The sequence below is a fragment of the Thrips palmi genome, unplaced genomic scaffold (assembly GCF_012932325.1).
Source record: "Thrips palmi isolate BJ-2018 unplaced genomic scaffold, TpBJ-2018v1 HiC_scaffold_17, whole genome shotgun sequence".
NCBI lineage: Eukaryota > Metazoa > Arthropoda > Insecta > Thysanoptera > Thripidae > Thrips > Thrips palmi.
Genome location: NW_023144626.1, coordinates 8,875,274 through 8,901,113, shown reverse-complemented (window position 1 = coordinate 8,901,113; position 25,840 = coordinate 8,875,274). Strand labels below are relative to the sequence as shown.

General features: G+C 60.4%; 1 protein-coding gene and 1 long non-coding RNA gene across 2 annotated transcripts; one reads left to right on the top strand and one right to left on the bottom strand.

Moving 5' to 3' along the window:
• Positions 1-706: 706 nt before the first annotated feature.
• On the top strand, positions 707-1,892 carry LOC117643834. Its single transcript, XR_004587647.1, has 2 exons — positions 707-798; positions 879-1,892. It is a non-coding gene; the product is annotated as an uncharacterized LOC117643834 (long non-coding RNA).
• A 354-nt stretch (positions 1,893-2,246) lies between these two features.
• Positions 2,247-13,714, bottom strand: LOC117644007 (urea transporter 2-like). Its single transcript, XM_034383194.1, has 5 exons — positions 13,497-13,714; positions 13,232-13,409; positions 13,008-13,155; positions 7,908-8,098; positions 2,247-2,616 (listed from the first exon to the last, which is right to left on the bottom strand). The coding sequence occupies exons 1-5, from the start codon at positions 13,712-13,714 to the stop codon at positions 2,329-2,331; spliced, it is 1,023 nt and encodes a 340-aa protein (XP_034239085.1). The 3' UTR covers positions 2,247-2,328.
• Between the last annotated feature and the right edge of the window lie 12,126 nt (positions 13,715-25,840).

Sequence of the window (25,840 nt, the reverse complement as noted above, 5' to 3'; positions counted from 1 at the left end):
AGGCCGCCGCCCGCCCCGCCAGCATCGCCGAGCGCTTCAACAGGAGGAGGCCCGGAGCTCGCGGCGCCCTTCCCAGCCAGACCACCACCGAGGCCTCTCCCGCCGTGCCCAGTGAGGAGGAGGGCGTGACCAAAGACGAGCAGAACCACGACTCCAGCGCGGCCGAGACCACCGCACTACCCGCCACCCCCGCCACCCCGGCCGCCAAGCCCACCAGGTGAGTGCACTGTCGCTGTCTCGGCCTAGTCATTCCTTACTTGAACACTGAACTGAAACGTGCGTGTTGTTGGCAGAGCTCGCGCTAGCATCGGCGGTGGCCCTCGTCCCCTGAGGCCCGGACCACGCGTCAACATCCAGCCGCGGCCCCGGCCAGGACAGCACACCACCACCGCCCCCGCAGCGCCGGCCGCCCCCGCCCCCGCCGAAGACTCAGCCGCCAGCCCCGCCGGCGCGCCTGAGGAGGCCGCCGCACCTCCCGCCGACTCTCAAGAGGTAAGCCGCACTCCTCCCGTGCAGTCCTCTGCCTCCCGAGGAACTTGTTGACGACGGGCACCCTGTCCTCACCGTCCGCAGGCGGCCGAGCAGCCCGCCACGCCCGCCCCCGACGCGCTCACCAGGCTGCGCCAACGCCCCCGCCTCCGCATCCAAGCCACACCCAGGCCCGCCGCCCCCGGCAGCCCCGGTGGCCCCAGAAGACAGCCGTCGCCGCTCCTGAGGCGGGGCCCCGGCAAGCAGGCCAGCACCGAGGCGCCCGCCGCCGTCGAGGAGCACAGCGCAGAGGACTCGACGCCGCATGAGGTGAGCCCATCGCTGCCTATTCGAGTTAAAGTTCACGTGTCTGAGTAACTCTGCTAAATTTGTCTCCCCGCGTCCTGCAGGAGGCCGAGAAGGCGGTGAGCTCCGAGGAGGGCGCCGCGGCGGAGGCCGTGACCACGGAGGCGGCCGCAGAGCACGCCCCGAGCAGACTATCGTCCCTGCTGAACCGAAGGCGGCCCGGCGTCGCCCCCGGAGGCAGGAAGCCCGGTGCCTTGTACCGCCCGCAGCAGGCCCAGCAGGCCCAGCCCGCCACGGAGGCCGCGGACGCCGCGTGATCTCCACCGGAGGCGTCGTACATCCGTACCGAACGTTCCAACTTAAATTATGAATGAAGCCCCCGGGGGCGTGGGGGCCGACAGTGCCGACAGTGACGTCACAGCCCAGGCCGCGGCGGTGTGCCGCGGTGCTGTGGACTGAGCAAGGACTCCCAACAGTGATTCAGGGACCTCGCGTTTCCCTCAGTGAAGTCAAGCGAAGCCAGGACGAGTGATGGGTCGCCGATCCGGCCGGCCCGCGACCAGCCCAAGCAGTCCTGCAGCCTGCAAGGCGTGCCACCCATTCGCCGACAGCTGGTCGCGCTTCGTTGGCGGCTTGCGGCATGTTCGACGCCGCGCGCCGCTCCCGCCCGTCCGTCCGGCGGCGTCCTGGACGTCGTCCTGGGCGCCGTCTGCGCCTCCCCGTTGACTGACTCTGAGGGGAGCAGACTTGGAGCGTCTTCGCGCCGCGAGGCCGCCATGGCCGCCCTCGCCCTAACCCTGTCCGAGGCGACAGCACTCCACTTGGGTCGCCCTTCCGACTTAGGCTCTCTAATTGTTGTGATTTTTTTGAATCGTGTGATGGAGTCATCGAAGACAGTACTATTATTTTATAATTTGACAGCGAAGTCAGAAATGACGGATAGTCACTGCAAGCAAAGGAATAAAGAAAACGAAACGAAATCCGCGGTTCCGGCGTTGCGTTGCCAAAAAGAGAAGTCAAGGCTACTGCAGTGCCGGGCGCGGTCATGAGAAGTGAGAAGAAATTTATGTGCCAATTCTGTGGAAATTCTGTAAATAAATAATTTAAAAATTGTTTTACATTCGTGCAAGTGTTTTCCCCTTTGACGAGCGGAGACCGCGCGGTGTCTCGGGGCCGCACGGGGTATTGACGCAACATAGGCCCGTTTCCAGGGCCTGGAGTAACGCCACGCGAGGCGCGGGGGGTATCGCTCGGGCCGGAGCGCGGAGTAGCGACGCACCGGGTGGAGATCACATTCACCGAGCGAGCACCATTCTCTTTCCGAGCAAATTTTATGCATGTTCAATTTTCCAAAAAGAAAGGATTTTTTAAAATGGAGAAATGTTTTATAATTTTTTTAAATTTAACACAAGTTATGATTTGCTGGCATCACAGCAGAGGATTAAGATCTAGTCTAAGATCTAGGTCGTAGGGAAAAGAAAAGAAAGAGCACAGGAGATACCCACCCGTGCCTTCGGGTCGCATGGGTCGTCGGCGAACCCACGTCTTGGGTCGTCAGTGGCGGAAGATCGGGTCGCTGACTGGAACGCCTGGAACGCCTGGAACGCCCTGCCGGGACAGAGGCACCGGGGTGTGAAGGCGCGGCGCGGCCTGCAGGGGCTGGAGGGTCTGCATGGCCTGCAGCTCCAGGGTCGAGCGACGCTGCAGCGCGCGCGCCCGGACCTCCTCCGGGGTGCCCAACTCGCTGAGCGGGACGGGCGTCAAGTTGAGGCTGTTCTTGGGGTTGGCGACCAGCATCCAGGTGGCCAGCACGAAGGGCCAGGCGAGCACGGGCAGCCCCATCTGCAACACGGTGGCGGTTTAAGTTCCTCGTCCTGCCCGTCGAGCACCGCTTCACCGACAGCAAGTCACCGGCGACCACGCACAGCCGAGAATCGGCAACGAGTAAGTTCTTTGCTGCTTTCGGCGCATATTTTAATTTTGTTTTTGTTTCGTTGGCGCTCCGAATTGTTGGCCCAGCGGCTGGGTGGACAGACAAACCAAAGGACTTGCCGAGCAGCGTGCGAGACAGGGCAATCGGTAGCAGCGCCGTCGGTAGCAGCGGTGTCGGTAGCAGCGGTGTCGGTAGCAGCGGTGTCGGTAGCAGCGGTCGCGGGGGATGCGGCGGCCGCCCGGAAGGCCCGGAAGGCCGGCGAGGCCCGGAAGCTTCCATTGAAACAGGGCATGCTCTGCTCCTGTCACACGGGACGGCACGGGGAGGCACGGGGCGGGACCTCGCGGGGCCGGGCTGGGGGGCTGCGTTGGGGGCTGCGTTGGGGGCTGCGTTGGGGGCTGGAGTCGCAGGCGTCCAAGTGCAGGGGAGTGACCGCGGACGGGGAGGGGAGGGGGAGGGAGGGGGGAGGGAGGGGCACGGAGACACGAGACGCAATTAGGGAAAAGGGGAGAGGGAGCCGTAGATCGCATCCGATGCACACCAGGCAGGCCGGGCAGGCCGGGCAGGCCAGGCAGCAACCCCTGTCCGCCCCTGGCAGTGCAATGCTCCCTCCCCTTCCCTCCCCTTCCCTCCCTCCCCGGGCCGGGCCAGGCCGGGCCGGCGAGGTGCGGCCGGGCACTGTCCAGTTGAGATAACTCAATAGCCACACGTGGCGTATGCATGTGGCAGAAATGTTGATCAGCCCAGCGATTCTCAGCGGCGCTCCGTCGCTCTCGCACCCCTCCGGCCTGCCCAATGAGTCGGAGAGAGACAGAGCCACGATGCCGGTGTTCGGAATCGGCCTGCGGGCGAGCCGGCGAGCAGGGAGGGTCAACGCATTCCATCGGCCGGGGAGCGAACCGCGACCCGTGAACTGGATACCGGAACGAGTAACACCTCGTTCGCAAACCACGTAACGACGGGGCGTCTGCTCGCCGGCCCGGCAGCCGCGCGCAACCCCCAGCCAGCCGTCCCCAGCTCCACGCGTCGGGATTGCGATGCACCCTCACGATAAATTCCGCACGGCCTAGGCGGTCTAGGCCCTGCCTGCCTGCCTGCCTGCCCGCCTGCCCGGTCTGGGCGGCGCGGCGCTACGACTGGAGTTCCAGGAGCTTTACGAGAGCGTTTCACGGGGGAGTAAAAGCCACGCGGATTTCGCACGCAGACGAGACGGCCTCCACGGCCACCTTGCCGGCAGCGGCAGCGGGAGGATCTCCTCCCCGCCCCTCCCCCCCGCGACGGCCGGGACGGTACGGCAAACAGAAAACTAGTTGCGCGATTCCGAAGAATATTCCCCACGCACAGAATGGGCTGGGAGAGCAGCTATTGTTGTTGCTTAGGATTATTTCTGCGCATACTCATTTGACTATTCGACAATGAGACGAGGAATCTTCGAGTGGCTCCGTAAGGCTACCTTCTTCCGACCCCGCTGGCCCTTCCACCAGCCAGCCCTTCGGCCACGCCGCCCCACTTGACGTGGCAATGCTGGGGTCGGCACCGGTCGGCACGCCCTGCCCTGCCCTGCCCTGCCCTGCCCTGCCCTGCCCTGCCCTGCCCTGCCCTGCCCTGCCCTGCCCTGCCCTGCCCTGCCCTGCCCTGCCTTGCCCTGCCCTGCCCTGCCCTGCAGGGCGGGAGGGCCGCCCTGGTATTTGTAAAGGGCTCATCCGAGCGGCGGGGGTATCTTCGCCGGCACTGCCGATCCGGATTCCCCGGGATGGAAATTCGCGCCCTCTCCCCTCCGCCACTCATATCGGAATCACGACGAAATAAATGCTGCAGGCTGTTTGTGTTACTTTTCCTTGTTTGCTGTAGGGTGGTGGTGGTGGTGGTGGTGTACGTATTTAGCGCCGTGTCGCGTACGCGTGAGTATGTGTGTGCGCGCGTCGTCGGTTGCCTGTGTTAGAGTGGTGGCGAGGGGCGATGGGTCGAAAGAGGGTGTCATGGACCCGAAAGCATGCCTCGTGTCATCTGCCCCCACTAATAGCATTTGAACAATGCTCGATTGCGGCGGAATGTGTTTGCCGACGAGGGCCGGGCCATGGCCTCGTCGGCCTCGTCGGCCTCGCCTCGCAGCCGAGCGCGTGGAGGGCATCAGGGGCCAGGGTGGGGTAGGCCCGGTGGGGTAGGCCGCGGTAGAGCGGGCCGCGGTGGGGTAGGCCCTGGCGGGTCAGTACACCACGAGTAGGTGTGCGTAGCCGGCTAATTTGCGACACTGCAAAAGGGGCTGTGGGCCGCAGCCATGGCCGCAGCTGTGATTGCAAAATGCGATTGAAACTATTGCAAACACGCGGTGCGGCCGCGCGGCAGAGCGAAGGGGTGCGGGAGGCCGACGACGCGCGGAGGGGAGGGGAGGGGAGGGGAGGGGAGGGGAGGGGAGGGGAGGGGAGGGGAGGGGAGGGGAGGTGGGGCTGCGAACAGAGTAACGACGGAGGCCGACGGAGGCTTTTGTGTGTAGTTGTTGTTACATCGCGTCAGTGTGTTGCAGGGCTTTTGTGCATGTGGATATGTGAGCTTGTTTATGTGTGTTTATGTGTGTTTCAGCGTCCTCGCCACTGTCTGTGTGCAAGTGCGGGGGTGGCCGGGCGGGAGAGGGGCGTTTGTTTTGTGTATTTGTGCATGTGTGAGTGCGTGAGTTTCTCTGTGTGTGGGCGTATGTGTGTGTAGACACCATTACTTGATTTCAGTGTCGCGAATTATGCAGCAGAGTGTCACTCCCACTGTGCATCCCAGTGCACCAATATAAAGCTGTGATGCTCTTTTTCGTCTAGGCGGCGTCATCTCGGCCGCCTCCGCCACGCCCCACCACGCCCCGCCACGCCCTCCTCGCGCCAATGCATTTCTGTGGAACGACAGCCAGCCGACAGCCGGGGCGGGGACGGCGCGGGGGCGGGGGCAGGGGCGGGGGCACGAGGGGGCGCGTTACGTCCACGGCTTTGGCCGAAACGACTCTCATGGTGCTCGACTTGCTCGACTTGCTCGACTTGCTGGGCGACGCCGCGGGACACAACGGGGCGGGAGAGCGTTCCCACATGCCAGACATTCGAAAAGCGCTCCTCTCCGATTTTCCCGATTTTCCATTTCTACATTTTGCCGCGCGCTGCTGCATGCGTTCCAATCATTCCACGGAGGGTATGCAATGCGCCGCCCCCCGCCGTCCAGTGTATGTGCGTGGCTTTCGCTCGCGAGGCGTGATGCGATTCGACTTTTTCCTCTGGTGCGCGCGTTGCGGCGTTGCGCACCGCCCCCGCTTTGGCGACCCCGCACTGGCCCGCCGGCAGGGGAGTCCGGTGGCGCGGGGACGCCGGCCCACGCACATCCCCGTCAACGCCGAGGCAATATGGAAGTTGCAGATTGCTATCCAAACTCGCCCCCGCGCGCGGACCACGGCCCGCCCGGCCCTCGCTGGACGCAGTGCGACGCACCGGGCATGACGCTGGGCTCCACACGGGGCTCCGATTTCGAATCGCCATCATCTCCATCGCCCACATGAGCGGATTGGGAAGCATCCCTGCGGGCTGCATGCAGGCACGCCAAGGCGCGCCCGGGCACAGCATTCCGGGCGAGCCTGTGGCAGGGCCGGCGCGTGGTGGGGCCCGATGGACTTGTAGGGGCCCACGGAGTCGGTCCGGACTCAGGGAAACCGCCCTCGGACAGCCCGCTGCAGCGCGCCAGTCCGTCACCGAGCAGTGCAGTGCTCGCCCACGCGCCGCCACGCCGCCAAGCGCCGCGGCGTCCTTCAAACAGCCCTCGGGCGCCGCGACGCCGCAACACCCACGGGTTGGCAGTGGCGTGGTGGCGGTGGTGGCGGCAGCCGCCCACGCACAACAACAATGCCCGGGGCTGTTGGAGGCGAAGAATGAGGCGGCCTCTGCAGCGGGCTCATTCCGTCCCTCTCGCACAACCACAGCACGCTCCGTGAGTGCGACAGAGACGGCCTGCATGCCGGCCAGGCCAGCGTCCTGCATAAACAAAGCGCTCCTCCCCCGCCGCAGCTTCGTTGACAAGTGTAGCTCGCATCGCCGCGCGCGGGGCGCTGTGCGGGGCGCTGTGCGGGGCGCTGTGTGGCGCACTGTGCAAGGGTTGTCGCGGAGGTCACGTGGCGGCTTCGCAGAGATCGCGGGTCTGTGGTTCGCGGTTCGCGCCTCGCGCCCCGGTGGCCGCGCCCGGTGGGAATATAAAACAAGCCTCGCGCGCCGCCACGCCCCCGCCATGGCCAACGTCACAGTGAGGGGTGACGCAGCCGCCTCGCAGCGTTCTGGAGGTTCTGGATTCCAGGTCAAATGAAAATGCCAATTTGAGACATTCCCGGCTGGCTCCTAGGGTGGCTCGCCTCAATAAAAACAAGCTTGAGGGAAGGAAAGGAAAGGAAAGGAACCTCTATATTAATTGAGGCCGGGCGGCCCGTGCCGTGCCGTGCCGTGCCGTGCCGTGCCGTGCCGTGCAGGGGCGCGTCATGCGACGTGGCCGACCGTAGTGACATGGATCGGGGAGTGTGCTCCGGTCGCTCCGTCTCTCTGGCACGGCATGAGAGCGAGAAGGGCAGAGCCCCGAAAGCAAACTGCAGCACAAGATGCCCGTGATGAAGGCGCGTGCGGCGCGTGGCATGTAGCCCGGCCTACCGGCCTCCCTCCCAGAATCAAGCTTGCCCACTAATTCAATAATTCCACGCGTCATTACCTCCGGGAGGGATCCCCGGACAAGGATACCTTATCGCGCAAACGTATCAAATTTCTGCAACCGCAGCTCTTAGTTTCGGAGATGACAACCTACCCCTACCCGTAGCATTCCCCCCCCCCCTCCCCCGCGGCCCCCTCCCCTCTCCATCCCGTTCCATCCAGATCGCGGCCACCAAACTTTGGTGGCGTCGGTCCAAGCATTTGTGGGCGCCGTTGGGGGCCTTTGCTTGCCGCTGGTGCCGCTGGTGCCGCTGGTCTCCGCGCCCCGTTCGGCCCCTTTGGCCCGTTTGCCGTTGGCTTCGGCTCGCTTCGGCCCGCTTCGGGTCGCTTCGGCTGCAGCGAGTGCGGTGCGGCCGTGCGTGGCCCCGCGTGCAGACTTCGCACTGCTCTCTCGCACCCACAGGACGTCCCGTACAGGAGTGAGGGAGACGCTTTGATCCACTGTGCTGGTCCATTGTAGTGCGCTCTGGTGCATTTTGGCCTACCGGCTGGAAACTCCTGGAGAGCGCCCCGTAGGCCAGGGAGGCGGTGGCCGCGCCCACGAGGCCCAGCACCACGGACTGCGTGTTGAAGACGTAGAAGATGCTCCCCAGCGCGCTGGCCGTCAGCAGGGGGCAGTAGCCCCACAGGCCGGCGTAGAGGTCCGCCAAGTCCGTGCCCGGGCACAGCGCCACCCCTGCGGACAGAGCAGAACAAGAACAGTGCCCTCGGACTCGGGGCTCAAGACTCAGGACTCGCGACAGGACAGGCCACAGACTGGCCAGCATTCCAGGCAGCGTGGAGTCAGTCTCCTCCTGGAGTCAGTCTTCTCCGGTATCGGCGGTTGTTACGGGACTTTACAGCTTTCTGCATCGACATCAGATCGACGGCCTACTAGACTACTTCCGCGTCCACTCACCCCGAGGTCAACCTGTAGGCAGTCGAAGCGTGTGTCTGTGTGAGACCCGCATAACATGCTGGCAGGTCACGGTAATTTTTGCCTACCCACTCGGCAACACCGGTCGCGCAGTAGGCCGCGAGTAGCAGACTCGGGTACGGCCCGGGCGGCGGGACGGGGGCTTAACAACAGCTCCGGGGCCGTACACGCAAACGGCGCTGGGCGGCCGTGTAAACGTGTAAACCAATAGCCGAACAGCGAAACAACTCTTTGCTCGCGTCCGCACTGCGCGTCGCCACGCCGTGCACAGCGCAACCCTGCAGCCCCGTGTCTTGTCCCTTTCACCTGCACTCCCCATCTGCATCCCCATCAACCGCATCCGCCGCACCCACTCGATGGCCGCAACGGTGTTTGGCGCAGCCCTATCATGCTTGTGTGTGTACGTTAATGTGGAGGGGAGCATGCATGCTGCACCAAACATTAGAGGAGCGAACAGCCCACTCCACCCAATGGTGAGGGTGGCGATTGGTTGGTTTGCAGGGAGGGTGGCGATGTGTGTGCGTGTGTGTCGCCTGGTGCACAGCTTCTGCATTATCGGCCCTACCCATGTGTGCCCGACGCACAACAAGAAGGGGGTGGCGCGCCATGGCGGGGGCAGATTAAACGGTGGGTCGGCTTACTGGCTTTGCGTTGACCGAAGAGAGGCAGCGCGGCGGCGCGGCGGCGCGGCAGCGCACAAACAGAAAGAGACGCGAATCCAACCCCCGCCACGCCCCGCCACGCCACGCCGCGCCACGCCGCGCCGCGCCGTGCGCGCTGCTGCGGACTCCCGCGGGCTGTGTTCTCCAGTGGGTGGGGGGGTCCGCGCCGATGAGGGTGGGGTGCTTTGAGGTGGCGCGGCGGGCGCGGCGGGCGCGGCGTGTGCGGCGTGTGCGGAGGCTCTCCTTGGGGACCGTCTCGTCTGCGTTGGCCCAGACCGCCCAGACCGCCCAGACAGACGCGGCGGCGAGACTCCCCCACCCCACAAGGCCCACAGACAAGGAGACAAGGGGCTCAGTCACCTGCGGTAAGCTCCGCCGCGGCCGCCGCGCTAACAGGAGCACCTCGGGGACTTCCTCGGCTCGGCGCCCACGGCGCCCTGGGCCTCGCAGCGGCCCTTGACGGCACCCCTACGCAAGGCAGCCCCCTTCACCTCGCCTCTCCTCCCCACTGCGTGCGCGCCGTGCGTCCAACACGTGCCTGGAGACACCTGCCCCAACGCCGCGCCGCGTCGCGCCGCGGTCGTCGAGGCAGACACGGCGTCGCGGTGCTCGCGGTGCTCTAGGGGCTCCGAGAGGCGCTATTTGCAGAGCACTGCTGCCAGCGCCGTAATCGCGGCTCAAATCCAGCGGCGGGTCCAAACGGCCCAAGATGGGAGGAGCAAGAGGGAAAGGGGAAGGGGGCTCGAATTAGCGACAATTACACGCGCAAAGTGCACGTGTGACTTTTTGCCTGCCTGCAGGCCTGCCTACAGGCCCCCGGTCTCCTCATCGGGTCCCCTCCGGTCGTCGGCCTGCTGAGTGAAGGCAAGTAGGCCCGGCCCGGCGTAATCACGAGTGAAATCGGCGTTTCGTCCGATACGCTTCGGCCAGGCGGGCGGAACGCGCTGCACCGACTGCGCCCTCCGTTTTCCACCTTCCGTTTTATGGATTCGCCGCCGATCTAGGAATTTCCACCGGGAAAGGGTGTCGCGACGGGCCGAGATAGGCGGCATAAAGTTTGCTCTTCGTGGAAGCACCGCGGCAAGGCGCGGACAAATCGATATCGCCGGCCGTGGCGCCACGCCGTACGCCACGCCGGCGCGTGCGATACTTATTGTGGAATGATAGCGGCTGGCCGGCCGCAGGGCCGCGGGGCCGAAGGGAAGGGAAGGGCAGTGTAGTGGGCTGCATGGCGGGGCCGCGCACCTCGCGCGCCTCGAATGCCTCAATGCATATCACGCTGCCCGTCCGCGCGGCGTGTCCGAGGCTGTCCGAGGCCGTGCCCGTGCCCGAGGCCGTGCCCGAGGCCGTGCCGCAGTAAAACGCGTTTATAGCGCCTCGAGACAGAAGCCGTCGCGGCGAGACGCACCTTCCCCCTCCCCCTCCCTTCCCGGAAGACGAGGCCTGCGCACTGCGCAAGGCGGGAGGCCTGCAAGGGGCGAGACACCTACAAACCCAGATGCACGAGGGCGGGCATCGGCGTTACTGCTGCTGGGGCCGGCTGGGCCGCCGAGGAGTAAAATGAACGGAATAGCTCGAAAGTAATAGGGGGTGTCAGTAGGGTAAGGGGACGGGGCCACCTCCAACAGAGCCCCCGTATGCTCGCGTGATCCTACGGAAGACCGAGAGCTTGGCTGTGTTATTGGTTCCGTCCAGACTGGTCCAGACGGATTGAGCAAAAGTATAGAAGTGGCGGAGCCCGACTCCTTTGTTTGGTTTGCAGACAAACTCATTTTGAGAGACCAACAAGTAAGCCCGCTAATACCGGCTCCCGCCCACCTGGTTCTCTCTGTCTCTGTGCGCGGCGTGCACGGTCTAGCCGGTGCGCCGGGACATTGGCCAATCCGAGATCCCCTGGCTCGGCCCCTGGCTGGGGCCCCAGAGTTCATTCCCACAGAGGTTGCCTTCGAAAATAAACTCGAATGCGGAATTCCTCGGGGAATTAAACATAGCAGCACACGAGAATTCCCATATCCAGAGGCCGGCATGATAACCAAGTGCGACGCCGAGAGAGGGGCGAGGCAGCAGAAATTCGGAGAGGAATATATGAAGCTGTGGTGGGAGATGCGCGCTGGCGAAGACGCAGCGGCAGAGCAGCAGAAATGCAGCGGGAGATGAAGGATTTACTGCAGTCACTGCAGTGCCAGCGCATCAAGTGCCCAACGAAAGTGGCAATAATCGAGTTTACGGGGGCGGGATGGGGGGCAAAGGAAAAGGCTGTAAAAGAGATGTCAACGCCGGAGGCGATGATGCAGGTGGCAATGGCCTCGGCAATGGCCGTGGCGGCCGAAGAAACTCGCCGGAAGCAATATCGTTCTTCCTATATTTTTGGGCGACCTGGCCAAATTTCTTCTACCCGTGAATCAGCTGAAAGTCAAAAACAACAGCCTTATTTTGTTGTAGGAAAATTGTCCTGGAGCCGTGTTTTGATGACAGAAGCACGGGGAGGTGAAATGTGGCCAGGTCGAAGTCGGACAAAAAAATCTCATTCAACGAACGTTAATGAAAGCAGATGATCCATTTCGTTTCACAACTGCTGTGATAGCCGAGAGGTTAGAGACGTGGGATCGAGTTACCGCAGGCGGGCGTTCGAATACCAGCATCACAAAAGTTTTTTCGACTTGCTATCCTATACCCCTAAGGGTGGTGGTTCGAGGCCATGAGAGCGGAGCCGTGTGCAACAGGCCCACATGCCGGAGGTTCGACTCCTATCAAATATTTCCATTTAATTTTACTGCCTCACGCAGTGCGGTTCAAACCCGTAAACGTGAGCCCACTCTGAGCATGGGACGTGGTGGTCCAGGGAGTAGAGGCGTCGGTTCTCAGTGCTGGGGTCGGCGGTTCGACTCTCCCAACTTCTTGCGATATTTTGACCGGGTCGGTCGAGTCCTGTTGCGTCAAGAACCCACCTCACGCCGATCCCCTCATCATGGGCCGTGGTGGCCGAGAGCTTAAAGTCGTGTGATCCCGATGGCGGGGTCCGGGGATCGAATCCCATCACTTCATTTCATTTTTCGACCGCCTTCCTCCCAGTGCAACTCAAACCCGTCGTCCAACACGCTGCCAGACGTACAAGCGTGATAGCGTAGTGGTCAGAGTCACATTCACCTGGCCACTCCGCTGTGGGTGTCTAAAAAGCAATTCGCTTCGGCGGGTTGGCCTCGGCACTGGAGCGATGGCGTATTTGATCCATCAATCCAGACCACCCGATGTGTGGTTGCGGGTGGTGCCTCCTCGATTCGTCGGGGAGGCGATGATAAGTCCTTTGAAGCTGGCCTAAAACGCTGTATGTTCGGTACGGGAGCGCCGGACAGTGGGGGTACCATGGGGTACACAACCAACCCTACGAAAACATGAAGCTCCCACCAAACCTCTTCTCTGTCTGAGTCTCTCTCTGTCTCTCTGTCGTCTCACTCTACGTCCCGCCCCTCTAAGAGCTTCACACTGGGTGCTCCGACCCAGCTGTCTGAGCTTTGGGGTCCTACTGGGTCCCCCGGCGAACGCTTGGGTCGCTGACGGGATTAACCCCAGGTACCTGATAGCACCGGTTCCCATCCCGAACACCGAAGTAAAGCAGGAGGCCTCCCCATTAAGACTGGGGAGGGGGTGTAGAGTTCAAATTTTTTTCTTTTCCCTTTCAAATTTTTCGGTTAATACTCGTTTGGTTTCCTTATACGGGGTAGTATGCGGGCTCATTACAAAGATAGTAATTAAAATTCTGTATGAAACAACGGACCCGAGCGTCGAATTCCGCGCAGGCTGCGCCTCATTGCCAGCCAGCCACACGCACAAGCCCGCCCCGGCAGCCAGCCCCTATTATATTGTTTAGGATACGCGCTTCGTTTCTGAACTCGAGAGTAAAAGCACGCTGACACCTTCGTGTATAGTAGTTTTAAGTATGTTTCAAGTGTGAAGTCATCATCTTCAAAAAATGAGCATCAGAACGAATTCCAGCAGTGTCTCCTCACCGAGGAGGGTGCCGACGGCGGCCCCCAGGATGCTGACGAGGAACAGCATCGGGGAGAAGATGAGGAAGGCCACGTAGAGGATGCAGCAGGACGACACGCTGGAGCAGGCGTACACGGGGCCCGGCGCCATCAGCACGCTCGTGGCGACCTGGAACACCAGGAGGCGGTGTGCATTTTGCAAGCTCCTGACTGGCAGCTTTTGATTGATTTCCTGATTTTCGCACCAGTCCCCAGTCCACGGAAGAGGCGTTGGCGGGGAAGGCGGGCGGCGGCTCCCGGTCCGGAGGGATCCAGGACGCCTCCACGGCCGTCCAGAGCGCCACCAGCACGTTGAAGGCCACGTTCAGGGCGGGCAGGTCCACCCGCGAGAAGGCCGCGGCCAGGCTGCGGCTCAGCCACGCGCTGCCAACATGCAAGGCCCAGTGTTGTGGCGTGTTTACAGGCAGGAGGACTTTTGCCCTGGTTCCTGGACACTCCACCCGGCCCCACCTGATGGCGCTGAGCGCGACGACGACGCTGAGCAGCCAGGGCCGACCGTGCAGTGCCGAGCCGCCGCCCAGGGTCACGCCGATGAGGGCGCCGTTGAAGGTGAGCCCCGTGAGGCCGTCCTGCTGGCCCAGCAACGTGACGGCGACGAGCATGGCCGCCGAGGCCCCCACCAGCGTCAGTCCCGCGCCCTCCGGCCCGGAGTTGTCGTCCACGGCCATGGCTGCGCTCACAAACACGAGGGCTAAGGCAGGCCGGCCCCAGGGCCGACCGGCACTGGCAGTGTCGTCCACATCCACAGCGTACACCTATAAAGCGTTGCAGACGTCGTTGTGGTGGTGCTGGTGTCTTGTGAATCGGGGAGGATGCCGCCAACTTGACTGCCGCCGTATCGGTCCCCTACCGCCCGCCGGCCCTTGGGACCAGCCCTTGGGACCAGCCCTTGCGACCAGCCCTTGCGACCAGCCCTTGCGACCAGCCCTTGCGACCAGCCCTTGCGACCAGCCCTTGCGACCAGCCCTTGCGACCAGCCCTTGCGACCAGCCCTTGCGACCAGCCCTTGCGACCAGCCCTTGCGACCAGCCCTTGCGACCAGCCCTTGCGACCAGCCCTTGCGACCAGCCCTTGCGACCAGCCCTTGCGACCAGCCCTTGCGACCAGCCCTTGCGACCAGCCCTTGCGACCAGCCCTTGCGACCAGCCCTTGCGACCAGCCCTTGCGACCAGCCCTTGCGACCAGCCCTTGCGACCAGCCCTTGCGACCAGCCCTTGCGACCAGCCCTTGCGACCAGCCCTTGCGACCAGCCCTTGCGACCAGCCCTTGCGACCAGTCCTTGCGACCAACCCTTGCGACTGGCGGGGCATGCCCAGGGTGTCCTTGGCCTCCTTTCGGACTGCCAGATAGAAGGCCTTGTCAGCCGCTGCATCTCGGACCGGCGCAGGGGACGGGGCGGCGGGGGTGTCGGGGTACTCGCGGGTCCACCGAGGGACCACACAGCTCTGGGTTAGTTTCATTTCATTACCGGCGCTGCTGCGCGCTGCGCGGTCCCAGTGGGGCCTCGCCGGCCTCGCCTCGGACCGCTCCGCCACCGCGGCCGGATAAGGGGAAGAGACGGCGTCGCTTGGAAGTCGCATGCAGTACGAGAGCGAGAGCCAGGGCAGCCAGGGCCACATCCGAGGCCACATCAAGTAAATCTTTGGCAGTGGACGTGGGTGCCGAGTCTTAGCTCTAAATTACCCCCATCATATGATTGGGCCGTGTGCCAGGGCGAGGCGGGGCGGGGTGGGGCGGCGCGCGGCGGCGCGGGGGAGGACCCGCGTTATGCCCATGCGGTCCATGGACTTCTGGAAAGGCAGAGCCGCCTCGTCTCGCCCCGCCTCGCCCCGCCCCGCCACGCCTCCGGGCTTGCTCGCAGTTCCTAATATATTTATTATCAAGGGAGAGGGGGCTGGGTCGTAGGCGGCCTGCGACACAGACGCAAGGACACAAAAACATCGTGTCACGCTTTAAGTACATGTCTTTCGCATGAAACCGCCCTAACACCGGAAATCACATCATTCCCCAGGGGAGCGTGCAAGAATGTGTATTGGACGCTTCGGTGCTGGTGCTGTGCGAGTTGCCTCTCTGCGCCTCAGACACCAAACAGTGATTTTATGTTCAGTGCCAGTCAGTGTTTTCAGCAGATTTAAAAATTTCCCTTGAATGTAACTAAGAAAGAAAGTGTTGGCCACGGTACTGCACACAGCAACTTCCGATAAAAAAATTCTTGAGGCAAACAGAATTTCGTGGAACCTAAGAATGAAGAAAGAAATTTCGGTGAGGAAGGTGAGACGCTGGGACGTACCGACGAGAATGAGGGCCCCGGAGAAGGGGTTGTCGAGGAAGCACGGCGCCCCCGTGGCCCTGAGCACGGCGTGCAGCCAATGTGCTGGGCCCCAGCACGACGCCATGGGGCGGCCGGCGAGGGCCCTGGACACGGCCGGCGAGCTGCCCAGGAGGATCTGGCTGAGCGCGCCCTGGCCGTGGACGCCCTGCAAGCAACGCAAGCAAGGAGGTGCTATGACTCACGCCAAGGCGCTGCCGCCTGAGTGAACACCGGCGGTAACGTGCCGTTGTAACGTTATGCCGACTCTCACTTCGTCTGCGTCGCTGACGACCGACACCTGGTCCGGCTCGGGGCGGGTCTGTCCGCCGGCCAGCCTGGCGTCCTTGGTGGCGGAGAACATAGCGGGGGCGGGCACCGCGCCGGCCTCGGCAGCGCCGGCAGCGCCCACCCTCCCTCTGGCCCCATTCAGCCAGCCCGACGACATCCGCGTATTTCTGCCAAAACATAAAAGCATCATCCTCCTCCTCCTTGAGACCTTCAATTCAACACGACCGCGCGTTTATTTTGTTTTCCTGACAAACAGAACCGCCGGACACCGACCGCATTTCGCTTTTGGTTTTCTCTGTCGTCACGACCTGGCTTGCCACTGGCCCTTTTGAGGCGTGCGTAGGCAATCCCACAACACCCCCCCCCCCCACCCCTGCCCCCTCTCTTTCGCCTTGGCAGCGACATGGCGGCCCGGCCGCGGCCCGGCCCGCATAACACCGCGTACAAGCACACACAATGTAAGTCGGAGCGACATAAAAGTACAGCCCGGTGAAGCATCGGGTTGGCCCAGTTGTCCCGCACCCGCTTCTGCTGGCCCGATGACGTCGGCGTCGACCAGCACGTGTGCGGGGAAAGTACAAGGAAGCGCGCCGAAAAGACAAATCGAGTGTCGGGTAATTTCGCATTTTGGCGGGAATGCGCCTCATACGCGGTGTATTTTCCCCGTTGCCTTCCACCATAAGGCGGTGGTGAAGTAAAAAGAGTCACCCATAAAAAGCAGCACGCCGTTCGGGAAAATGTCAAAGGGCAGGGCGGCCGCCTAGTGCGTAGGCTTGTGTCGGGCCCGAAATGGCATACGATCAGTTGTGGTCTAGCCCGTAATGGTAATGGCAATGGTGGGTAGGCTGCCCGCGGCACAGCGGTGATCTCTCAGCTGCGTGGGTTGCCTACCCTGACATCCACAGGCGTCAGTCGCCGGAGAGAGTCTCCGTCTGCGCGCCGTCTTTTTTAGGCACGAAGTAGCCTTATAGTATACCCAGGACTCAGCCGGCTCGAGATTTGATTTGTGTGGCCCTTTATGCATTTCGGAAGTTTTCTATACGATTTTAATGAGATTTTGCAGACTAGTAGAACTTTGAACGCTGATTCTGATGTTGAAATCTGGTCAAAAATTTGGTGGCCAATTTTGAGAAATTTGCTGTCAAAATCGCCGTTTCCATGGCAAAACTCGACTCGTCAAAGGAAAAAAAAGGGAGTGGGGGGAGCCGAGCCGGGGCGGACCAATAGCGGAGCTTCTTTTTGGGTCTGTACAGCTTACTCCAAAAGCTGAAAAAGCAACGTTCGAAATGAAAAATTTCTTTGACTGCAGGTAGACAAGATGCAACAATAGAATTGGTGCCGGTTCGAACGCAGTTTTTCGGGTAGAACTATCCAATAATACTTCTTGATTGGAGTGTTTTTGGACATGCGCAGTGTTGTTGTTGTGATTCAGTTAGCACTAGGACCACTTCGCTCCACCTCGCGACTTGCAGTGCTCATGTTCCTCGAACAAGACTCACCCGCGTTTCGAAACCATCCCTCCCGAGTTTATGAAGTTTGTCAAACCAACCGTCGTGGTGTTGATACGTTGCAAGGGAGAACTATTACACAGAATTGAAGAAAACATGACTAGAGAACCATAGCCTTTTGAAACAAGCCAAACAATTCAACGTCCACAACAATGGAGGGGCAGTTTTAATGCGTGACTGCTGGCGCTTTCAGCTTCGCGATTTTCGCAAGGGCGCAGACGCCGAGAAAATAGTTGCCAACCCGAGAAAATTAATTTACTGACTTCTTTCTGCTAAGAACATTTTAATCATGATGGACTTCAAAGATGTTCCATTGTCAGAACACTGCGGAATACATTAGCATTGGAATTTTTTGAATTTACCAGCATTTTGATTTCTATTTATTGTCAAGTTTAAATTTCGACGGATGGCACATCGACCACATTGGTACCACTGCCATTGGTAGTCCCCTGAGCCACAACTTCACAACACCACTTCTTTTCTCTCTCCACACTCTTACACAATAATCAAATTGACTTCGTGACTCCTAGGATTTCTTGAAATCGTATTTTTTCATATTCGGCTTGCGCACAGGTGCGTTGAATGGCTCTCCGATGATTCCTCTTCACGTGGTCCCGTTTTCGGCAGTCGGACGAGCTCCAATTACTGCATCCAGCCTCGGGCACGTGTCCCGAGCTCGGTCCCCGTTCCAGCGAGTGCGACATGCGGCCTCCGAGGCCGGACTCCAGAGAGGCATTGCAATTAGTCACTGTTTATCGTGACCGGAATTAAAAGCGGCGATTGTGTTGCGCTGATTGAATTGCGAGCCCGCGCGCACACACACAACGTGACGTCACTTGCACCATCCACATTGTTTTTGTTGTTGTTTGCTCTGCGAAAGTGCATATTGCAGCCGCGGCCCACGCACCCCCAACCGGAAGAAAATACAGTGGCGTGGGTGGTCGTGGCGACCCGCAAACACCGCGTCAAACCCACGAAACTGGCTTCTCGGCCTTGGAGCTCCTCCAGGCGATAATTCGTCGCGGTTCTGCCTGTGTGTCTGCTGCCTGCTGCTGCCTTCGAGGCGAGGGTCTTGAGCGCCTTGCCGCCGCGCCCCGCGGCACTCCATCTGCGGCCGGCATGGCAAACGCCCCTATCGCTTTCACCCGGGGCAGAACACAAGCGAAGCGAGCAGACTGAGGCGCGCGCGTGTGGAAGTGTATGGTGGTCTCTTTGAATTGACCCCGAAAAATCGATACATATATTAGTCAGTTTCATCGGAATGAGCGCACGGGGCGCGGGGCGCGGCCAGGCGGGGCGCGAGGGTCATATATTCTGCTCCTGTCTTTCCGCCGACGCCCCACCCTTTCCCCCACCGCAGTGACCGAAGACCTGGAAAATTGAGAACAAACGCTTGCAATATTTGTGAATTATTGCATTGGCCGCGGAACGGGGAGGGGTGGGGCGGGGTGCGGTGGGGCAATGCCGAGGTGGTGGGCTCTGATTATCCCCGGCTGGCTGGGTGGGCCCCAGACTGGCTGCAGTAAGTGTCAGGATGCATAACCCAAGCTCGAGCAGAGCAGCAGCCTCATACCGCCGACCGGTCCTGCTCAGTGTTTTGTCTCTGTCTCCCTCTCTCCTTCCCAAAGGGGCGACAGAAAGAGACCGACAGAGCAAGTCCTGATTGCTGCCCTCGGTTCTTTTCCCTCTGTTTGCCGAGTGCCATCAATATCCCGCAAATGGAAGTGATGTGCCCCACCGCGGCGCGCGTCTGCAAAATCTTTCGCGACCCGGCCCGGCCCAGCCCGGCCGTCCTCAGCAAACTCCTATCAGTAAACAGTGCAAACGGCAAACAGTGGGCTGCAAACTTTTGCGCGGGAATTATTAGTGTGAGGAGCCGATGCAGCCATGCTGATGGGCGGCTACAGCCCGGCCGTTCTAACTCTGAGCCAGTGGCGGAGTAAGAAAAACCTTTCTGGTCGTGAATTTGGCAACGTCGCGTATCCCTTTTAGCTAGACCGAAATCCCAACACTGCTTTCAGTTTTCCAAGACGACCACTTAACGCGGAATGGTATTTTCAGGGCAGATAGGTGTGTTGAAGTTCAGGGTGCCTTATCAAGGGTCCCCCAAAATGGCGACTGATACAATGAGGTGCACATACTACTGCCGGCAGTATGTACGTACCGACACACGAAAGAGGCAGGCATCCTGCGGCCCGCGATGTTCATCGAGGCGAGTACGCGAACGCTGGATACCACCTTGTGCCACGTCAGGCGAACGCGACTCGCGTTCAGAGCTCCACGATTCTAAAACGGGACTCTGACATAGTAGCACGATCGTTCCAACCGCTCGAGGAACGCACAGCCCACCAGCCAGCCCGCGGTGGGGCCGTCGACACCTCCACCCGGTGGCCGACTGCCCGGACAGCGGTTTTGACGGCGTGAAGCACGGCCTGCTCGGCCTGCTCGGCGTGCTCGCGCTGCTCCGGGCACTTGCGCCGTGTGTGCTCATCAACCACACGCTATCGCGGCCATGGCGGGGCAGTGCGGGGCACGGCGGGCACGGCGGGGGCGCGCAGGCCGAGGTGGCATCTTTATCGTAGGGTGGTGCGCGGACACCATTAGGGCCCTTCAAGGATTACACGACAGGGGCCCTGCGGTGCCCCCTCCCCCCCATGCCGATTACGTCTGTTTGGAGGCCCGTCGATTGTGCAGTGTGCTTTACATCCGCTCACAGCACCTCGTGTGAAACAGTGGCAGCCTATTCCACCCCACGCGGCTCATTTCAGACTTTTTTTTATTTATAGTCGTGCAAGAGAAGGGGGACTTTCCAACGTAATGTATTTTTTCCACTCCTACTTCATATGCTTGGAGGTCAAGGATGCTTAAAAACAAAAGAAAAAGAATCACAGTACCTTCAAAAGCAGAAAGTAAAGAAACATGACTTAAGCTGATAATGGCCCAATTTTCACTGTACGGGAGAACCTTTACACGACCCCGTGTTAGGTGATAGTCGATGTGACAATCCGGTGCGTGCGTGAGCGGCTTTCGTGCGTGTGCGTGCGCGGCGTGCGCGCGTGCATCGCGTGCCCGGCCTAACACGCGCGCCTTGTCACCGTGGATCCATAACAATCATGGCGTGGCCGCGGTGCCGCCGCGGTGTCGCCCCGCAGTGCATTTTGTCGGCCTGCTGCGTGCACTCCCACCGGGAGTCTCCCAAAGCGGGGCGATCGCGAGGTGTGGCTGGTGCACGTTTGTTTACAATCACGAACCTACCCTCACGGCCTTTACAGCCACATGAGCCAAACTGGCGAAAACAGTATGATGGTACAGGCAGTCGGTGAATCTAAACCCCCTTGACGTGCAAACTAATGCAAGTGGATTTCTTGCAGTGGCAACAACATCCGACCGCCGCGCATTTGACGAACCGAACCGGACGAGGTAGTTTTGTCCTGTTTTTTCGGGGCATATGGATGCCAAAGATACAATCGAACAGCGGGAAAACTTTTGCGGAAAACATTACCCGAACGCAGTTCTTCTCTGAGTCAGAAAAGCCTACAAACCAGAAAATCTTATCTATCTTTCTTGCATGAAACGTGTAACAAAATGACGATGTAACTTCTTTACATGAAACAAATTTTACCTCCATTATTTTGTTTAGTCGAAATAAAGGGCGTTCTGCCTGTTTTCTTTCTTTTTCGAGGGGCTCTTACGGGCAACTGCATTCCATTGGATATCGGATTGCACCGAGGACGCTATTAAGATTTAATTGCTAAACCACCGTCCTGCGGCCAGCCCGAGCCGGCCAACAGCTGCGTGGCGTCCGCCTTGCTGTACAACATGTCGATATTTGTTACAACTTCCAGTGAAACACATGCTTCGGAAGAGCTGGAAATGGAAATACCGACAGATGACCGTAATACTACTGACCAGAGCTCCATTTTAGCCGCGAATCTCTGATTGCCCAGTTATTTGTCAAAGAGCAAGAAATTATAGTTTTAGAAAAGAATAGACTTCGATGACAGCGAACATTTTTCGGTTAGCTTCCTCAAAATAGTGACTGGTTTAGCAAGTTTACAAAACAAATCGGATTTGCATCAGAAGAGTTTGAAAAACGTTCCTAACAAAATAATCAAAAGCACGTACTTGTTGCAATATTTGAAGAACACCCGGTTTTTTCGGCTCGGCTGGACGGGACTAGCTAGTTATCCACAGGCGGCCACTGTTGGGGGGCAAGCGGGCGGCTGCCCACTGATGACCGGCCCATACCGGTCTCAGCTGAGCTGCTCCACGGTCGCGGTGCGGGGCAGCGCGGCGTCGCGGTGCGTCGCGGTTCGTGGCGGCAGCGACTGTGGCGCGGCGCACCCTGGAGGGCCGGCGTGGCCGGCGTGGCCGGCGTGCGACGAAGTGGCCGCCGACCGCCGGGACTGCCGGGCCATAACGACGCCCCAATGGCCCCCCGAGGGGACCCGAGCCACACCGCCCCCGCATGGGTTCGGGTTCGACCGCAGGCCCAAAATTGAAATAGAGCTCGACTTGTGTTCCACCAACTGCTGGTATCTGCTGTAAAAGTTCGCTTTAACAACTGCTCCCAATCACTTTGTGACTATCTTGAAAGATAATTGCGAAAACAAAGTGACATAAATGATGGGAAAATAGAACTGATAGCTTGGATAAGAGGAATGCAGAAAACCACCTGATCCCAGTCAAACAGAAAAAGGAACACGACATCAAGATCTCGTTTCCGGTCCCTTCTGGATGCAACGAACGCACCTCGCGTCCAGGGGGCTCCCAGTTCACGTTTGATTTTTCTGTGGCTTATACAAGGCAGAGGCCTTCCTCCCCCTTCCCCGCAGAGTCGTGTACGTGCGCCTGTCAAGCCTGCTACGGTCGGAGCCTTTTCTGTCCTGTCCAGCGACGGCCAATCGCCCCTATCTATACTGTGTGCCAGTCGCGAAGCCCATTTGCCTTTTTTCTGCTTTTGTTTCTCGTGCTCGGAGTGTTTTGTCGCATCCACTGAATACACGCGCGCTTCGTCAGTTGCAAGGGCACCTGGGACCTTAGAGCAGTCTTTGAGGATCTCCGGAGCACTATAGGAGCTGCGCATTGCAACGTTGATGCCAACTTACGGAGAAATCCGTTGCCATTACGGGGACTGCTTCTCGCAACCTGAGTAAAAAGTGGCGACAAATCGCTCTCATATGCGAAGTCTGGCCTTCCGATTAACAAAACCTCTAGCCGCGAAGCTGCGAGGCAGGAGACGGATGGGGGAAGGGCCATCGGTCGCCCCGCCTCCCTTTCGGCAACCAATTTCCGGGTCGCGGTAACCAGCCCCAGCGTCCCCAGTGCAGCGACGTCCCGTCCGTGCCGTCAGATGCAGGCAGCGTGCCGCCCTTCCCTGTCGATAAGCAGGATGAGAAGTCCGGCAATGTTTTTATGTTGCCGGCGAAGACGCGCCCTTCCCACACGGGGCAGTCCGAAGAAAGATTAGGTTAGGTTTTATTGCCACAGTAGTTGGAGTAGCTACTTGCGATGAGGTGAGCACTAGAAAGTTGCAAGAGGCGAATAATGTCAAAATGCAAACTTATTTTTGATGATGCAATTTCGCATGTGCTCACGCGAGACCGTGGGAGCTCTGGAGGCGTAGAGACGAACTGAATGCGAATTGCAGGACTGTGGCTACAAGCGGGACGCTGCTGCCACAAGTGCCAGAACAAGCCGAAAATCGGCGGCCGGCGGGGCAGCGGTAGAAGCTTCCGTGCCGCCCGCCACGGCGCCGCGTCGCCGCACAACCCCAATGCAAGTTCAATTCACCCCCCTTCCCACCCCGCCACTTCCTCCAACTCAATTCGGGTGAGTTTTAGGTTGGCGCATCTCAGGCGAGTCGTGCAAACGATTGGGGGACCCATTGGAGGGGCCCCATTCGGGTGCGCATTGGGGCGCACGTCGCGCTTGCTAATGCCGCGAGCACCGCAAAATGCGGCAAAATGCGGCCGATTGGCAAAGTTAATTTGAACCTGGATGGCCACCCTGGACAATGGCCAGCACCACCCGAGCAAGGACTCTACAACAAACTTGCCTCACTCGCCTGGCTGTGTACGCCAACAATATCGAAGGTCGCCGAGAACCAGCGTCTGAATACCGGCGTGCCCCTCCATTCACCGTAATTTGACCTCAAAACAAAAAAAAATTCAGACTCACCACAAGGGACTTTTTTCTAAGAATATCTGTCTGCACAAAGGCTGTGCGCTGATAAGCCCAATGCCAGAGCGACGCGCGAAGGGCCGCGGTCCTTTATTTGCAGGTCCTCGACCAAGATCCTCCCCCCGGGCCTGCAAGGCCCTGCCAGCCGGGCCGGGCTTTGACGTCGTTTTATCGCCGTGCCTCGCCGTGCCTCGCCGTGCCTCGCTGGCCCCGAGCCTGGCGATGAGGACTACCCCAATTCCATCGAGAAGTTTTCTTGCAAACTGCACTCCCCTCCCCTCCCACTTCCCTGCCGCGCCACGCGCTACGCACACTCCAGGCCCTCAACGCCCTCAAGGCCCTCAAGGCCGGGCCCTTTGACCCCTGAGTCGTCTCACTCCCCAAGGGCAGCAGGGCGCCATCGAGCCTTCTCTCTGCGTCTCTCTCCCACCGCAACAAGCAGACCCGCGAGAGCGAGAGAGACACAGCGACGCACTGTGTTCGGAATCATTCTGCCTGGCAGCTATCTCAACGAGTAATGGCTCCTCTACTTACTCAGACACACGGATAAGAAGACATTGGGTTTGCGCTATCGCGACAACATCTCGGTCATTTGTTGGTGAATCCTATTTTTGTATCATTGCATTTTTGTTGCTGGAGTTGGCAGTGACGGTGATGCGACGACCGACCTCGTCCACACCGACCGTCTCCTCGACCTACGCGGAGAAGTCGCCCTTCCATCGCCTGTCACTGCGGGTCCCTCGTTCAAGTCGCCGTGCCAGGCTTGCCGGGCGTGCCACCGCTGCCACTGATCGGATCGACTCGGATCAGCCCTGAATCGATACCCGTGCCGTTATTGGGGAACGCACTTGCACAGATCTCGCCACCATTTTACAAAAGGGTTTTTAGGCGAGAAAGTGTGGCGCGGACTCGGGGCATTAAACGAACCCCAGGCGGCGTGTCGGAGCGGAATACGAAAAACGAGGAAAACAGGGGAAGGGGAGGATGGGGGGAGGGGAGGGGGGAGGGGCGATGGGAAGGGCGGGGAGGGAGGGGTATAGAAGAAAGTGTGGCAGCAATCGATTGTTTACACACCTGCCGTCGTCGTGATCTATGGAAGGCACGCGACGCATTAGGCTGAAGGTACGACGCGTGCACACTCTCTCACTCACACACCGGTGCAACGATAGCGTGCGTCGTGGTCGTAATGTTGTCAGCCTTACAGGAGAGAGGCAGAATTAGAATCAGGCGGAAGTGTCGGAGCGATTAAAGAGGCAACAATGTCAATAACATTCCAGTGACACCCCCACCACCACTCCCTTCCCCCCTCCGATCCCACGCTCAGCGTCAGCCAATGGACGATCGCCATTCTGGTCCCATGGCACCCCATGGCATCCCATGGCGGCGTATGGCGGCACAGTCGAGACAGTCAATGGCTGCGCTGCGCCGCGCTGCGCTGCCTGTCGTTATTTTCGACGACAGGGGATTATGACTGTAAAGCGCATCGCAATGCCATGTAAAGACGCGTCCTGCGGAGGGGGAGGGGGGAGGGGGCGTTGGCAGGGCTCAGCAGCGCTTGGCAGCCCTGTGCGTCGTCGCCCACATGCTGAGTGAAGCTGGGAACATGCTCTCATGTCCTCGATATGCGACCCCCCACCCCCCACCCCACCCCTCGGCCCTTCCCCGGCAGGCTCACTTTTTCACCCGTCCGCCTCGCGTCTGCGAGTTGCCAACTGTGTAGTCTAAATCTTGTAAAGAGTCTCTCCCCATGCAGCTCCGCCCCCATGCATTTTTAAGTGCGACGACTGCGACTACTGCCCTCTGCTTCCAAATAATGATTTCTCTCTGTGTCTCTCTCGCACCGCTATAGGGCGCCCCGTGAGTGTGAGAGAGTGGAGTTGTGGAATGGCGCGAAACTTCGGCGGTGCACTACTTTCCCGCCAAAACGGTAATCATTGAGTCCCGGACGGACTGGCCGCACGCACCCTCACCCCTCGTCGGGGCGCCCGGGCGGTGCGTGGAGGGCCGACAGGGCCGTCCCCACAGAAGGGTTTGTAATAAAAACCAAGGAAAGCAATAAATCATGTATTCTTTTCTTGGCTGCATTCGCAGGGTGGGCCGCCCCTCGCTCCATTAGGGTGGCTGGGAAGGGAGGGGCAGTAAGGGGGAGGGGCGCCGCGACGTCGCATCCGCCGCGGTGGGGCCTGCCGGGCCGAGGGCCGCGCCGAGGGCCGGGTGGCAAGCCTCGCCTGTCGCAGGCTGTTGTAGCGGCCGTGGGCTGTCTTAGGCTGTCATAAGCTGTCGGTCTCCTAGAAAGGGAGCAAGATGCAGGGTCCACCTGAAGATGGCTCAGGCACCCTGCTTGTCACGACAGGTCCCCACGGGGCAACCGATGCGGTGGAGAGCTCCTGGGCTAAAACCCAACCCCCTTTCCCCCTCCCGTTAAGGCCCTGAGAGCAGTGGTTGAGGTCGAACAGCGACTCCTTGGCGTCGCCCCGGCCTCGGTCTTGGCCGCGCACTCTCTT